A 14338-nucleotide genomic window follows, 5' to 3' on the forward strand; every position below is an offset into this window, starting at 1 on the left:
TCTCTCTCTCCTTCACTAGACCCGCTCTCTATCTCTCTTCTTCACTAGACCCGCTCTCTATCTCTCTCTCCTTCACTAGACCCGCTCTCTATCTCCCTCTCCTTCACTAGACCCGCTCTCTATCTCTCTCTCCTTCACTAGACCCGCTCTCTATCTCTCTCCTTCACTAGACCCGCTCTCTATCTCTCGCTCAAACACCAGTCCTGCGCTCTATCTCTCTCTACTTCACCCTCCGACTCTCTATCTCTCTCCTTCACCCTCCCTGCTCTCTATCTCTCCCTCCTTCACCAATCACGCTCTCTATCCCTCTCTCCTTCACTAGACCCGTTCTCTATCTCTCTCTCCTTCACTAGACCCGTTCTCTATCTATCGCTCCTTCACTAGACCCGTTCTCTATCTCTCTCCTTCACTAGTCCCGCTCTCTAGCTCTCTCCTTCACTAGACCCGCTCTCTATCTCTCTCTCCTTCACTAGACCCGCTCTCTATCTCTCTTCTTCACTAGACCCGCTCTCTATCTCTCTCTCCTTCACTAGACCCGCTCTCTATCTCCCTCTCCTTCACTAGACCCGCTCTCTATCTCTCTCTCCTTCACTAGACCCGCTCTCTATCTCTCTCCTTCACTAGACCCGCTCTCTATCTTTCGCTCAAACACCAGTCCTGCGCTCTATCTCTCTCTACTTCACCCTCCGACTCTCTATCTCTCTCCTTCACCCTCCCTGCTCTCTATCTCTCCCTCCTTCACCAATCACGCTCTCTATCCCTCTCTCCTTCACTAGACCCGTTCTCTATCTCTCTCTCCTTCACTAGACCCGTTCTCTATCTATCGCTCCTTCACTAGACCCGTTCTCTATCTCTCTCCTTCACTAGACCCGCTCTCTAGCTCTCTCCTTCACTAGACCCGCTCTCTAGCTCTCTCCTTCACTAGACCCGCTCTCTAGCTCTCTCCTTCACTAGACCCGCTCTCTATCTCTCGCTCCTTCACTAGACCCGCTCTCTATCTCTCTCCTTCACTAGACCCGCTCTCTATCTCTCTCTCCTTCACTAGACCCGCTCTCTATCTCTCTCCTTCACTAGACACGCTCTCTATCTCTCTCTCCTTCACTAGACCCGCTCTCTATCTCTCTCTCCTTCACTAGACCCGCTCTCTATCTCTCTCTCCTTCACTAGACCCGCTCTCTATCTCTCTCCTTCACTAGACCCGCTCTCTATCTCTCTTTCATCAAGCATGCTCTCTATCTCTCGCTCAAACACCAGTCCTGCGCTCTATCTCTCTCTACTTCACCATCCGACTCTCTATCTCTCTCCCTCACCCTCCCTGCTCTCTATCTCTCCCTCCTTCACCAATCACGCTCTCTATCTCTCTCTCCTTCATCAGTCCTGGTCTCTATCCCACTCTCCTTTATCAATCAGGCTCTCTGTCTCTCTCTACTTCACTAATCATGCTCTCTATCCCTCTCTCCTTCACTAATCATGCTCTCTATCCCTCGCTCATTCACCCTCCCTGCTCTCTGTCTCTCCCTCCTTCACCAATCACGCTCTCTATCCCTCTCTCCTTCATCAGTCCTGGTCTCTATCCATCTCTCCTTTATCAATCAGGCTCTCTGTCTCTCTCTACTTCACTAATCATGCTCTCTATCCCTCTCTCCTTCACTAATCATGCTCTCTATCCCTCGCTCATTCACCCTCCCTGCTCTCTATCTCTCCCTCCTTCACCAATCACGCTCTCTATCCCTCTCTCCTTCATTAGACCCGTTCACTATCTCTCGCTCCTTCACCAATCACACTCTTTATCTCTCCTTCACTAATCCCACGCTCTATCCTTCTCTCCTTCACCCTCCCCACACTTTATCTCTCTCCTTCACCCTCCCCACACTTTATCTCTCTCCTTCACTAATCATGCTCACTATCACGCACTCCTTCACCAATCATGCTCTCTATCCCTCTCTCCTTCACTAGACCCACTCTCTATCTCTCTCCTTCACTAGACCCGCTCTCTAGCTCTCTCCTTCACTAGACCCACTCTCTATCTCTCTCTTTCACTAGACCCGCTCTCTATCTCTCGCTCCTTCACTAGACCCGCTCTCTATCTCTCTCCTTCACTAGACCCGCTCTCTATCTCTCTCTCCTTCACTAGACCCGCTCTCTATCTCTCTCCTTCACTAGACCCGCTCTCTATCTCTCTCCTTCACTAGACCCGCTTTCTATCTCTCTCTCCTTCACTAGACCCGCTCTCTATCTCTCTCTCCTTCACTAGACCCGCTCTCTATCTCTCTCCTTCACTAGACCCGCTCTCTATCTCTCTTTCATCAAGCATGCTCTCTATCTCTCGCTCAAACACCAGGCCTGCGCTCTATCTCTCTCTACTTCACCATCCGACTCTCTATCTCTCTCCCTCACCCTCCCTGACCAATCACGCTCTCTATCTCTCTCTCCTTCATCAGTCCTGGTCTCTATCCCTCTCTCCTTTATCAATCAGGCTCTCTGTCTCTCTCTACTTCACTAATCATGCTCTCTATCCCTCTCTCCTTCACTAATCATGCTCTCTATCCCTCGCTCATTCACCCTCCCTGCTCTCTATCTCTCCCTCCTTCACCAATCACGCTCTCTATCCCTCTCTCCTTCATCAGTCCTGGTCTCTATCCCTCTCTCCTTTATCAATCAGGCTCTCTGTCTCTCTCTACTTCACTAATCATGCTCTCTATCCCTCGCTCATTCACCCTCCCTGCTCTCTATCTCTCCCTCCTTCACCAATCACGCTCTCTATCCCTCTCTCCTTCATTAGACCCGCTCTCTATCTCTCTCTCCTTCACTAGACCCGTTCTCTATCTCTCGCTCCTTCACCAATCACACTCTTTATCTCTCCTTCACTAATCCCACGCTCTATCCTTCTCTCCTTCACCCTCCCCACACTTTATCTCTCTCCTTCACTAATCATGCTCACTATCACGCACTCCTTCACCAATCATGCTCTCTATCCCTCTCTCCTTCACTAGACCCACTCTCTATCTCTCTTGCCTTCACTAGACCTGCTATCTATCTCTCTCCTTCACTAGACCCGCTCTCTATCTCTCTCTCCTTCGCTAGACCCGCTGTCTAACTCTCTCTCCTTCACTAGACCCGCTCTCTATCTCTCTCCTTCACTAGACCTGCTCTCTATCTCTCTCTCTTTCATCAAGCATGCTCTCTATCTCTCGCTCAAACACCAGTCCTGCGCTCTATCTCTCTCTACTTCCCCCTCCGACTCTCTATCTCTCTCCTTCACCCTCCCTGCTCTCTATCTCTCTCTCCTTCACCAATCACGCTCTCTACTTCATCCTCCGACTCTCTATCTCTCCCTCCTTCACCCTCTCTGCTCTCTATCCCTCTCTCCTTCACCAATCACGCCCTCTATCCCTCTCTCCTTCACCAATCAGGCTCTCTATCCCTCTCTCTATCACCAATCACGTTCTCTATCCCTCTCCTTCACCAATTACGTTCTCTATCTCGCTCTCCTTCACCAGTCACACTCTCTAACCCTCTCTCCTTCACCAATCACGCTCTCTATCCCTCTCTCCTTCACCAATCACGCTTTCCATTCCTCTCTCCTTCACCAGTCCTGCTCTCTATCTCTCTCACCTTCACCAGTCCTGCTCTCTGTCCCTCTCTCCTTTAAACTCCCCGCTCTCTATCATTCTCTCTTTCATCCTTCCCAATCTCTCTCCTTGTCTCCTTCAAACCTTTTGCTCTCCATCCCTCGCTCATTCACCCTCCCCACTCTCCATCCCTCGCTCATTCACCCTCCCACTCTCCATCCCTCGCTCATTCACTCTCCCCACTCTCCATCCCTCGCTCATTCACTCTCTCCACTCTTCATCCCTCGCTCATTCACTCTCCCCACTCTCCATCCCTCGCTCATTCACTCTCCCCACTCTCCATCCCTCGCTCATTCACCCTCCCCACTCTCCATCCCTCGCTCATTCACCCTCCCCACTCTCCATCCCTCGCTCATTCACCCACCCCACTCTCCATCCCTCGCTCATTCACCCTCCCCACTCTCCATCCCTCGCTCCTTCACCCTCCCCACTCTCCATCCCTCGCTCATTCACCCTCCCCACTCTCCATCCCTCGCTCATTCACTCTCTCCACTCTCCATCCCTCGCTCATTCACTCTCTCCACTCTCCATCCCTCGCTCATTCACTCTCCCACTCTCCATCCCTCGCTCATTCACTCTCCCCACTCTCCATCCCTCGCTCATTCACTCTCTCCACTCTTCATCCCTCGCTCATTCACTCTCCCCACTCTCCATCCCTCGCTCATTCACTCTCCCCACTCTCCATCCCTCGCTCATTCACCCTCCCACTCTCCATCCCTCGCTCATTCACTCTCCCCACTCTCCATCCCTCGCTCATTCACTCTCTCCACTCTTCATCCCTCGCTCATTCACTCTCCCCACTCTCCATCCCTCGCTCATTCACTCTCCCCACTCTCCATCCCTCGCTCATTCACCCTCCCCACTCTCCATCCCTCGCTCATTCACCCTCCCCACTCTCCATCCCTCGCTCATTCACCCACCCCACTCTCCATCCCTCGCTCATTCACCCTCCCCACTCTCCATCCCTCGCTCCTTCACCCTCCCCACTCTCCATCCCTCGCTCATTCACCCTCCCCACTCTCCATCCCTCGCTCATTCACTCTCTCCACTCTCCATCCCTCGCTCATTCACTCTCTCCACTCTCCATCCCTCGCTCATTCACTCTCCCCACTCTCCATCCCTCGCTCATTCACTCTCCCCACTCTCCATCCCTTGCTCATCCACTCTCCCCACTCTCCATCCCTCGCTCATTTCACTCTCTCCACTCTCCATCCCTCGCTCATTCACCCTCCCCACTCTCCATCCCTCGCTCATTCACTCTCCCCACTCTCCATCCCTCGCTCATTCACTCTCCCCACTCTCCATCCCTCGCTCATTCACCCACCCCACTCTCCATCCCTCGCTCATTCACCCTCCCCACTCTCCATCCCTCGCTCCTTCACCCTCCCCACTCTCCATCCCTCGCTCATTCACCCTCCCCACTCTCCATCCCTCGCTCATTCACTCTCTCCACTCTCCATCCCTCGCTCATTCACTCTCTCCACTCTCCATCCCTCGCTCATTCACTCTCCCCACTCTCCATCCCTCGCTCATTCACTCTCCCCACTCTCCATCCCTTGCTCATCCACTCTCCCCACTCTCCATCCCTCGCTCATTTCACTCTCTCCACTCTCCATCCCTCGCTCATTCACCCTCCCCACTCTCCATCCCTCGCTCATTCACTCTCCCCACTCTCCATCCCTCGCTCATTCACTCTCTCCACTCTCCATCCCTCGCTCATTCACCCTCCCCACTCTCCATCCCTCGCTCATTCACCCTCCCCACTCTCCATCCCTCGCTCATTCACCCTCCCCACTCTCCATCCCTCGCTCATTCACCCTCCCCACTCTCCATCCCTCACTCATTCACCCTCCCCACTCTCCATCCCTCGCTCATTCACCCATTGCACTCTTTGTCCTCAACACCTCCCGTTCTTTCTCCTTCACCACTCACACTCTCTATTCCTCTCTCCTTTGCACTCCCCACTATCCATCCTTCTCTCCTTCACCCTTCCCTCTCTCTATCTTTCTCCTCCAAACTCCCTGCTCTCTATCTCATTCTCCTTCACCCTTCCTGCTCTCTATCTCGGCTCTTTCCTGCTCTCTCTTTCAAACATCATTATTTAACGCTCTCACAATCATGCTTCCTGCTCTCTATTCCTCTGCCCTTCATCCTTTCCACTCTCTATCTCTCTCCTTCATCTTTCCCACTCATTTTGGCAGGACTCTGGGAAGCACTGAGGATCAGAGGGATCTTGGTGCCCCTTAAGGTAGCAGGGCAGGTGGATACGAAGTGGTTAAGAAGGTATATGGTGTACTTGCCTTTATTAGCCGAGGCATAGAGTTTAAGAGCAGGAGGTTGTGCTGGAACGATATAAAATGTTGGTTAGGCCACAGCTGGAGTATTGTGTGCAGTTCTGAAATCCACATTATAGGAGGGATGTGAAAGCACTGGAAATGGTGCAGAGGAGATTTACCAGGATGTTGCCTGGGCTGGAATGTTTTAGTGATGAAGAGAGATTGGATAGACTGGGATTGTTTTCCTTGGAGCAGAGGAGACTGATGGGGACATGATGCAGATGTAAAAAATTATGAGTAGCATAGATAGAGTGGACAGGAAGAAACTTTTCCCCTTGGTGGAGGGATCAATGATCAGGGAGCATAGATTTAAAGTAAGGAACAGAAGGTTTAGAGTGGATATGAGGAAAAACTGTTTCACCGAAAGAGTGGTGGGAGTCTGGAATTCGCTGCCTGAAAATGGTGGTGGAGGCAGAGAACGTCATAACATTTAAGAAGTATTTAGATGTGCACTTGCGATGCCAAAGGCATAAGTGACTCTAGGTCAAGTGCTGAAAATGGGACTAGAATCATAGAATTTACAGTGCAGAAGGAGGCAATTTGGCCCATCAAGTTTGCACCAGCCTTGGAAAGAGAACCCCACTTAAGCCCACACCTCCACCCTATCCCCGTAACCCAGTAAACCCTCCAACCCCACCTAACCTTTTTGGACACTAAGGGCAATTTAGCATGTCCAATCCACCTAACCTGCACATCTTTGGACTGTGGGAGGAAATGGGAGCACCCGGAGGAAACCCACGCAGACACGGGGAGATTGTGCAGACTCCACACAGACAGTGACCCAAGCCAGGAATCGAACCTGGGACCTTGGAGCTGTGAAGCAATAGTGCTACCCACTGTGCTACCGTGTAATTAGGTGGTTGTTTTTAACTGGCGCAGACACTATGTGTTGAAGAGCCTTTTCTGTGATGTAGACCTCCATGACTCTATGACTGTTTGATTCTATCCCTTTCTCCTTCAAACCTCCTGCTCTCTATCCCTCTCTCCTTTATCATTCCTGCTCGTTATCCCTTTTTCCTTTATCCTTCCCACTCTCTCTCATTCCTTCATTTGTCCTGTTCGCTATCCCTCTCTCCTTTACCTTTCCTGTTCTCTATCCCTCTCTCTTCCCGTTCTCTATCCCTCTCTCCTTCATCCTCTTTGCTCTCTGCCTGGCTCCTCTGTCTGGGCTAACAGTCTAATGATTTATTTTTCCTGTGTTACTGCAGGTTATGTCACAGTTGCTGTGAACACAGGCATTCTGATATTCTGCTGTTCTGCTATGTTGGACCTTCCTGGAGCTGGACACTGAGTCAGGTCAACATATCATCTATCAGAACCTCTCACAGCTCCAAGTGATGTTGCCAGTTTCTGAGATTTAGAGTATGCCTTTTGGAGGATGGATTTTGAAATCGTGATAAAAAACCTAAAATTAAGAGATTAAGCGAATTCCTATCATTGATATCTCAGTGAAACAGTGAAAGTATCTACTGTCCTAATTCCAGAATCCAATTCCTGCAGGATCCAAGATCCCACCTCAAGGTCCCCATATCTACTATTACAGGTCGGGTAATTTCAGAGTTGCAGCATCGTGGGATTCTGAAGTACTTCACTCCTGTGGTCCTTCATTATCACATATCTAAGAGCAACGACCTCCAAGCTCTTCTCCAACCTTTGCTTGTGGCTCCTTATTGAAGAAGGTTTTCCCTCCACCACACAGCAACATGACAGTGGCCCATGGAGACAATGTGGATGAATTGGCTGCACTCCCAGTCCAGCCTCAGGACCTTTATGAGCCCGAGCAGGATCATGAGTGCTGTGAGCGGGTGGTGATCAATATTTCGGGGCTTCGCTTTGAAACTCAGCTCAGGACCTTAGCCCAGTTCCCTGACACCCTGCTTGGGGACCCCAAGAAGAGGATGGGCTACTTTGACCCCCTGAGAAACGAATATTTCTTCGACAGAAACCGACCGAGTTTTGATGCCATCCTGTATTACTACCAGTCTGGAGGCAGACTGCGCAGGCCCGTCAATGTGCCCCTGGATATTTTCTCAGAGGAGATACGGTTCTATGAGTTAGGAGAGGAAGCCATGGAGCTGTTCAGAGAAGACGAGGGCTTTATTAAGGAGGAGGAGAGGCCTTTACCCGAGAATGAATTCCAGCGTCAGATCTGGCTGCTCTTTGAGTACCCCGAGAGCTCAGGCCCGGCTCGAGTTATCGCCATTGTGTCTGTCATGGTCATTCTCATCTCCATTGTCAGCTTCTGTCTTGAAACTTTGCCTGTCTTTAGAGATGACAAAGAGAATACAGCTGGAGGGAGACCTCACTATAACAATGCCACAACTCCTTACCATTCCTCTCCATTTGCTGATCCTTTCTTCATCGTGGAGACGCTCTGTATCATCTGGTTCTCATTTGAATTTCTGGTCAGGTTGTTTGCTTCTCCGAGCAAACCCGTCTTCTTTAGAAATATCATGAACATTATTGATATTGTGGCCATCACCCCTTACTTCATCACCCTGGGCACTGAACTGGCGGAGCAGCAGCAACAAGAAGCGGGTAATGGGCAGCAGCAAGGGCAGCAGGCCATGTCGCTGGCCATCCTGAGGGTCATCCGTTTGGTCAGGGTCTTTCGGATCTTCAAGCTGTCTAGACACTCCAAAGGTTTGCAAATCCTCGGGCAGACGCTGAAGGCCAGTATGAGGGAACTGGGTCTCCTCATCTTCTTCCTCTTCATCGGAGTCATTCTCTTCTCCAGCGCCGTCTACTTTGCTGAAGCAGATGAAGCAGCCTCGTACTTTGACAGCATCCCTGATGCTTTCTGGTGGGCAGTAGTGTCCATGACAACAGTTGGGTACGGAGACATGTACCCCATAACCATAGGGGGTAAGATGGTGGGCTCCCTTTGTGCCATTGCAGGCGTGTTGACCATCGCACTCCCCGTGCCCGTTATTGTCTCCAACTTTAACTATTTCTATCACCGAGAAACAGAGAACGAGGAACAGGCCCAATACCTGCATGTGAAGAGCTGCCCAAATCTCCCATCCACCACTGATCTGAAGAAGAATAACAGCACTTCCAGCATCTGTAAGTCGGAGTATACAGAGAACCAGGAGGGACTGGGTACCGTTCGAGACCCCCCTGATCACAATCTTCACACTGACAATTGCACTTTACCAAACCCCAACTATGTGAACATCACCAAATTGAGGAGTGATGTGTGAGTGTCTCCAGGTTCCACACCAAGGACATAGCTCTCACAGCTCTCTTGTCTGCTTGATGTGTCTGTAGCTTTTAGTGTTCTATATCAGAGCGTAAACTATTCACACAGTAACTGTGTCCTATTGAATCATCCCAATACATTCCAAATCACACCTCAGTGCTATGTTTAATCACATAAGGTGCTGCTAACGTTAGAGTAAACCAAATTAAACAGGAGAGTCCTGTTCCCGCATCTGACAGCCACATGTGTAGCAGGTGTTAGATAGAAGCCATGGAATTCTTCACAGGTGTAATCCAGTTAAGCTTGTTTACCTTAAACAGCCAACCTTTACTGTAGATAATTGATCTCTCTACCTGTATTTATTATACTCTATGACTAAAATTACACATTAATCACAAATGTTTGCTGTTGTCCCAGTCACTTATTTCCTGACTCATTCTGTGGTTTTCTACTTTATGTTAGAAAGACTGTTACTCATGGACCAGCTGTAAAGCTACAGATCAGTGCACCGATTAACTCTGCAACATATTCAACATCCCTCTCCCCTCTCACTGCCCCCTCACTCCTGCCAATATTCTTATTTGTTTCATTAGCTGTAGCGATCAGGCTGAGCTGTGGAGATTTGCTTCACAATATTATTCGGAGCCACCGTGTCCATACCTGACTCCTCATGAGCACCTGGGTGTGGAGAATGAGGGGTCTGACGGACAGGCAGATGACATTTTTATTTGACATTCATGTCCCAATCAGAAGAGAGAAACGTTCTTCCAGGTGGGGGTGATTTTGGACAAGTACTCTAAGTGTGAAAGAAAACCCAAGATGGAGATCTTTAGCTGGACTTAACCCTGATTTAGTACAAGGCACCATCTTGGCAAAGAAGCAAGAGATAGCAATGACTCTCTGGAGGATTGACAATTACATTGTCTCTTTATGTTTGTCAAACATACTGCACACCATCTTGGTGGCAAAAACTTCAGTTAATGACCTCCCTAACAACATGGCGTTTCTCTATGATCAGATTTCAATGTTGACTCGCTGATTACAATCAGTCAAAATGAAACTTGAAAACATGTCATTCTGGAAACAGTGAAACCTGACATAGATAGAGTAGACAGGAAGAAATCTCTCCCCTTGGTGGAGAGATCAATGACATGGGGGCACAGACTTAATGTAAGGGGCAAGAGGTTTAGAAGGGATGTGAGGAAAAACATTTTTTACCCAGAGGATGATGGGAGTGTGGAGCCCACTGCCTGAAAGGGTGGTGGAGGCAGGGGCCGTCATAACATTTAAGAAGTATTTAGATGTGCAGTTGTGGTGCCAGGGCATACAAGGCTATGAGTCAAGTGCTGGGAAATGGGGTTAGAATAGTTAGGTGGTTGTTTTTGACCGGCGCAGACGTGATGGGCTAAAGGGTCTTTTCTGTGCGGTAGACCTCTGTGACTGGGACAGTTGAAATCTCGAGGCATTAATTAAAATTAATGATATGCACATGGTATGAACTAGATCCCAAAAGAGGAAGTGTGGTGAATCCGTTTGTGAGTTACAAGCATAAATAACTATGTGGGAATAGTGGCAATAACACATATGTGGCTGGGCGCTTCATATTCAAGGTTGTAAAATAAAACAAACACTGGAAAGGTTCAACAGATCAGGCAGCATCTGTGGAGAGAAACGGAGGGTCAGGAACCAAACGTCAGTTCTGATGACAAGAGTAAGTGTAAAATGGTTGTTCTTCAAAGTGGAGTTTGAAGGTCCGAACTAGGACATCTTCACTAGAAATAAACAAATAAATCACTTGGACATTTGAGTAAAATTACTAACTTTATCGATTATACCGAAGTTGGAGGGTATGTGGGAAGCTGCCATTATAGAGACAGACCCAGTTGTGTGTACAGTTCCTGAGGAGCTGCCAAAGAATGTAAATGATGGCAATCAATGGGTAGCACGGTAGCATAGTGGATAGCACTATGGCTTCACAGCGCCAGTGTCCCAGGTTCGATTCCCCGCTGGGTCACTGTCTGCGCGGAGTCTGCATGTTCTCCCCGTGTCTGCGTGGGTTTCCTCCGGTTGCTCCGGTTTCCTCCCACAAACAAGTCCTGAAAGTTGTGCTGTTAGGTAATCTGGACATTCAGAATTCTCCCTCTGTGTACCCGAACAGGCGCCGGAATGTGGTGACTAGGGGCTTTTCACAGTAACTTCATTGCATTGCAGTGTTAATGTAAGTCTACTTGTGACAATAAAGATTATTAATTAAACTATAACAGGCCATAGATAGGCCAGCAGAATGTAATCAACTGTAACCATGTGGGGGGCACAGTAGCACAGTGATTAGTACAGTTGCTTCACAGCTCCAGGGTCCCAGGTTCGATTCCTGGCTTGGGTCACTGTCTGCGCGGAGTCTGCATGTTCTCCCCGTGTTTGCGTGGGCTTCCTCCGGGTGCTCCAGTTTCCTCCTACAGTCCAAAGATGTGCAGTTTAGGTGGATTGGCCATGCTAAATTGCCCTTAGTGTCCAAGGAGGTTGGATGGGGTTACTGGGTTATGGGGATAGGGTGGAGGTTTGGCCTTCGGTAGGTGCTCTTTCCAAGGGTCGGTGCAGACTCAATGAACAGAATGGGCTCCTTCTGCACTGTAAATTCTATGATTCTATGTAACAGAACACAGAGAGGCTCGCAGAATGTAATCAACTGCAACAGGACATAGTGAGGCCAGTAGAATGTAATCAACTGCAACAGGACATAGTGAGGCCAGTAGAATGTAATCAAATGTAACAGGACATAGTGAGGCCAGTAGAATGTAATCAAATGTAACAGGACATAGTGAGACCAGCAGAATGTAATCAATTTTAACTGTGTAGCGCACAATGACTTACGAGAGAGACGAGTAGTGATGAAGTCGATGAGGCTTCATTAAGCGAGACTTGTCCACAGCAGTTCAGCAACAGAATGAAGCGGCGGGGAGAAGCTCTGGTTCTTATACTCCGCCTTCAAGGCGGAGCCAGAAGTCAACAGCCAACCAGGACCCGGGATCTGTCAGCCAATAGCATCACGGCTTCACAGTCCCACATGACCCCTAATACATACCACCACAAACTGGTCATAGAGAGGCTAGCAGAATGTAATCAGCTGTTACCGGACATAGTGAGGCCAGCAGAATGTAATCAGCTGTAACAGAATATAGAGAGGCTCCTAGAATGTAAACAACTGTAAAGGACATAGAGAGGCTAGTACAATGCAATCAAATGTAACAGGACACAGAGAAACTAGCAGAATGTAATCAACTGCAACGGGACATAGAGAAAACTGCAGACTGCAATCAATATTTTGATTTGATTTGATTTATTATTGTCATTAGTATACAGTGAAAAGTGCTGTTTCTTGCATGCTGTACAGACAACGCATACCGTACGTAGGGAAGGAAGGAGAGACTGCAGAATGTAATGTTACAGTCATAACTGGGATGTAGAGAAAAGATCAACTTAATACGAGGTAGGCCCATTCAAAAGTCTGAAGGCAGTAGGGAAGAAGCTGTTCTTGAGTCGGTTGGTACGTGACCTCAAACTTTGGTATCTTTTTCCCGATGGAAGAAGGTGGAAGAGAGTATGTCCGGGGTGCGTGGGGTCCTTAATTATGCTGGCTGCCTTTCCGAGGCAGCGGGAATTGTAGACAGAGTCAATGGATGGGAGGCTGGTTTGCGTGATGGACTGGGCTACATTCACGATCTTTTGTAGTTTCCTGCGGTCTTGGGCAGAGCAGGCTCCATACCAAGCTGTGATACAACAAGAAATAATGCTTTCTATGGTGCATCTGTAGAAGTTGGTGAGAGTCGTAGCAGACATGCCAAATTTCCTTAGTCTTCTGAGAAAGTAGAGTCGTTGGTGGGCTTTGTTAACTATAGTGTCGGCATGGGGGGACCAGACAGGCTGTTGGTGATCTGGACACCTAATCAACTGTAACAGGACACAGAGAAACTACCAGAATGTAATCAATTGTAACAGGACACAGGGAGGCCAGCAGAATGTAATCAACTGTAACAGGACAGAGAGAGGCCAGCAGAATGTAATCAACTGTAACAGGACAGAGAGAGGCTCGCAGAATGTAATCAACTGTAAAAGCCGTAACAGGAAATAGAGAAAGAGAGGCTAGCAGAATATAATCAACAGTAACTGGACAAAGAGAGGCTAGCAGAATGTAATTAACCAATACACGGCATTTAGAGGTTGGCAGATTGTAATCAACTGTAACAGGACAAAGAGAGGGTATCAGAATGTAATAAACTGTAACAGGATATAGAGAAGCTGGCAGAATATAATCAACTGTAACAGGACATAGAGAGGCCAGCAGAATGTAATCAACTGTAACAGAACAAAGAGAGGCTAGCAGAATGTAATTAACCAATACACAGCATTTAGAGGTTGGCAGATTGTAATCAACTGTAACAGGACAAAAAGAGGGTAGCAGAATGCAATCAACTGTAACAGGACATAGAGAAGCTGGCAGACTGTAATCAACTGTAACAGGACATAGAGAGGGTCGCAGAATGTAATCAACCAATACATGACATTTAGAGGTCGGCAAATTGTAATCAACTGTAACAGGATACAGAGAATCTGGCAGAATGTAATCAACTGTAACAGGACAAAGAGAGGGTAGCAGAATGTAATCTAACAATACAGGACATAGAGGCTGGCAGATTGTAATCAACTGTAACAGGACACAGAGAGGTTAACAGAATGTAATCAGCTGTAACAGGACAAAGAGAGGGTAGCAGAATGTAATCAAACTATACAGGACATATAGAGGCTGGCAGATTGTAATCAACTGTGACAGGACACAGAGAGGCCAACAGAATGTAATCAACTGTAACAGTACATAGAGAAGCTGGCAGAATGTAATCAACTGTAACAGGACATAGAGTGGCTACCAGAATGTAATCAACTGTAACAGGCCACAGGGAGGCGAGCAGAATGCAATCAACTGTCACAGTGTGGTAGTACCAGGTATTGCGGTACCTAAGAGGCTGGTCACCATTGGTTATACCCAGGAGTCTACCATTGGCTGTTGTTACGTAGCTCCGCCCTGACAGGCGGAGTATAAGAAATGGTGCTATCCCAGCAGCCTTCACTTTCTGTACCGAAGCTGTGGGGAACAAGTTCTAGTCGATTAAAGC

The 14338-nt window shown here is 48.5% G+C and overlaps 1 protein-coding gene across 2 annotated transcripts in view; it reads left to right on the top strand.

Annotated features, from left to right (window-relative positions):
• The window catches only part of LOC140393987 (potassium voltage-gated channel subfamily A member 2-like), a 135770-nt gene extending 126201 nt beyond the window's left edge, over positions 1-9569 (top strand). For both annotated transcript variants that reach the window (XM_072480713.1, XM_072480712.1), the window contains one exon: positions 7177-9569. In XM_072480713.1, coding sequence (XP_072336814.1) covers positions 7672-9171 — 1500 coding nt within the window. In that variant the 5' untranslated portion in view covers positions 7177-7671 and the 3' untranslated portion in view covers positions 9172-9569. The remainder of the gene's footprint in view (positions 1-7176) is intronic.
• The last annotated feature ends 4769 nt before the right edge of the window (positions 9570-14338 follow it).

Source organism: Scyliorhinus torazame, chromosome 17, assembly GCF_047496885.1.
Source record: "Scyliorhinus torazame isolate Kashiwa2021f chromosome 17, sScyTor2.1, whole genome shotgun sequence".
Classification (NCBI taxonomy): Eukaryota; Metazoa; Chordata; class Chondrichthyes; order Carcharhiniformes; family Scyliorhinidae; genus Scyliorhinus; species Scyliorhinus torazame.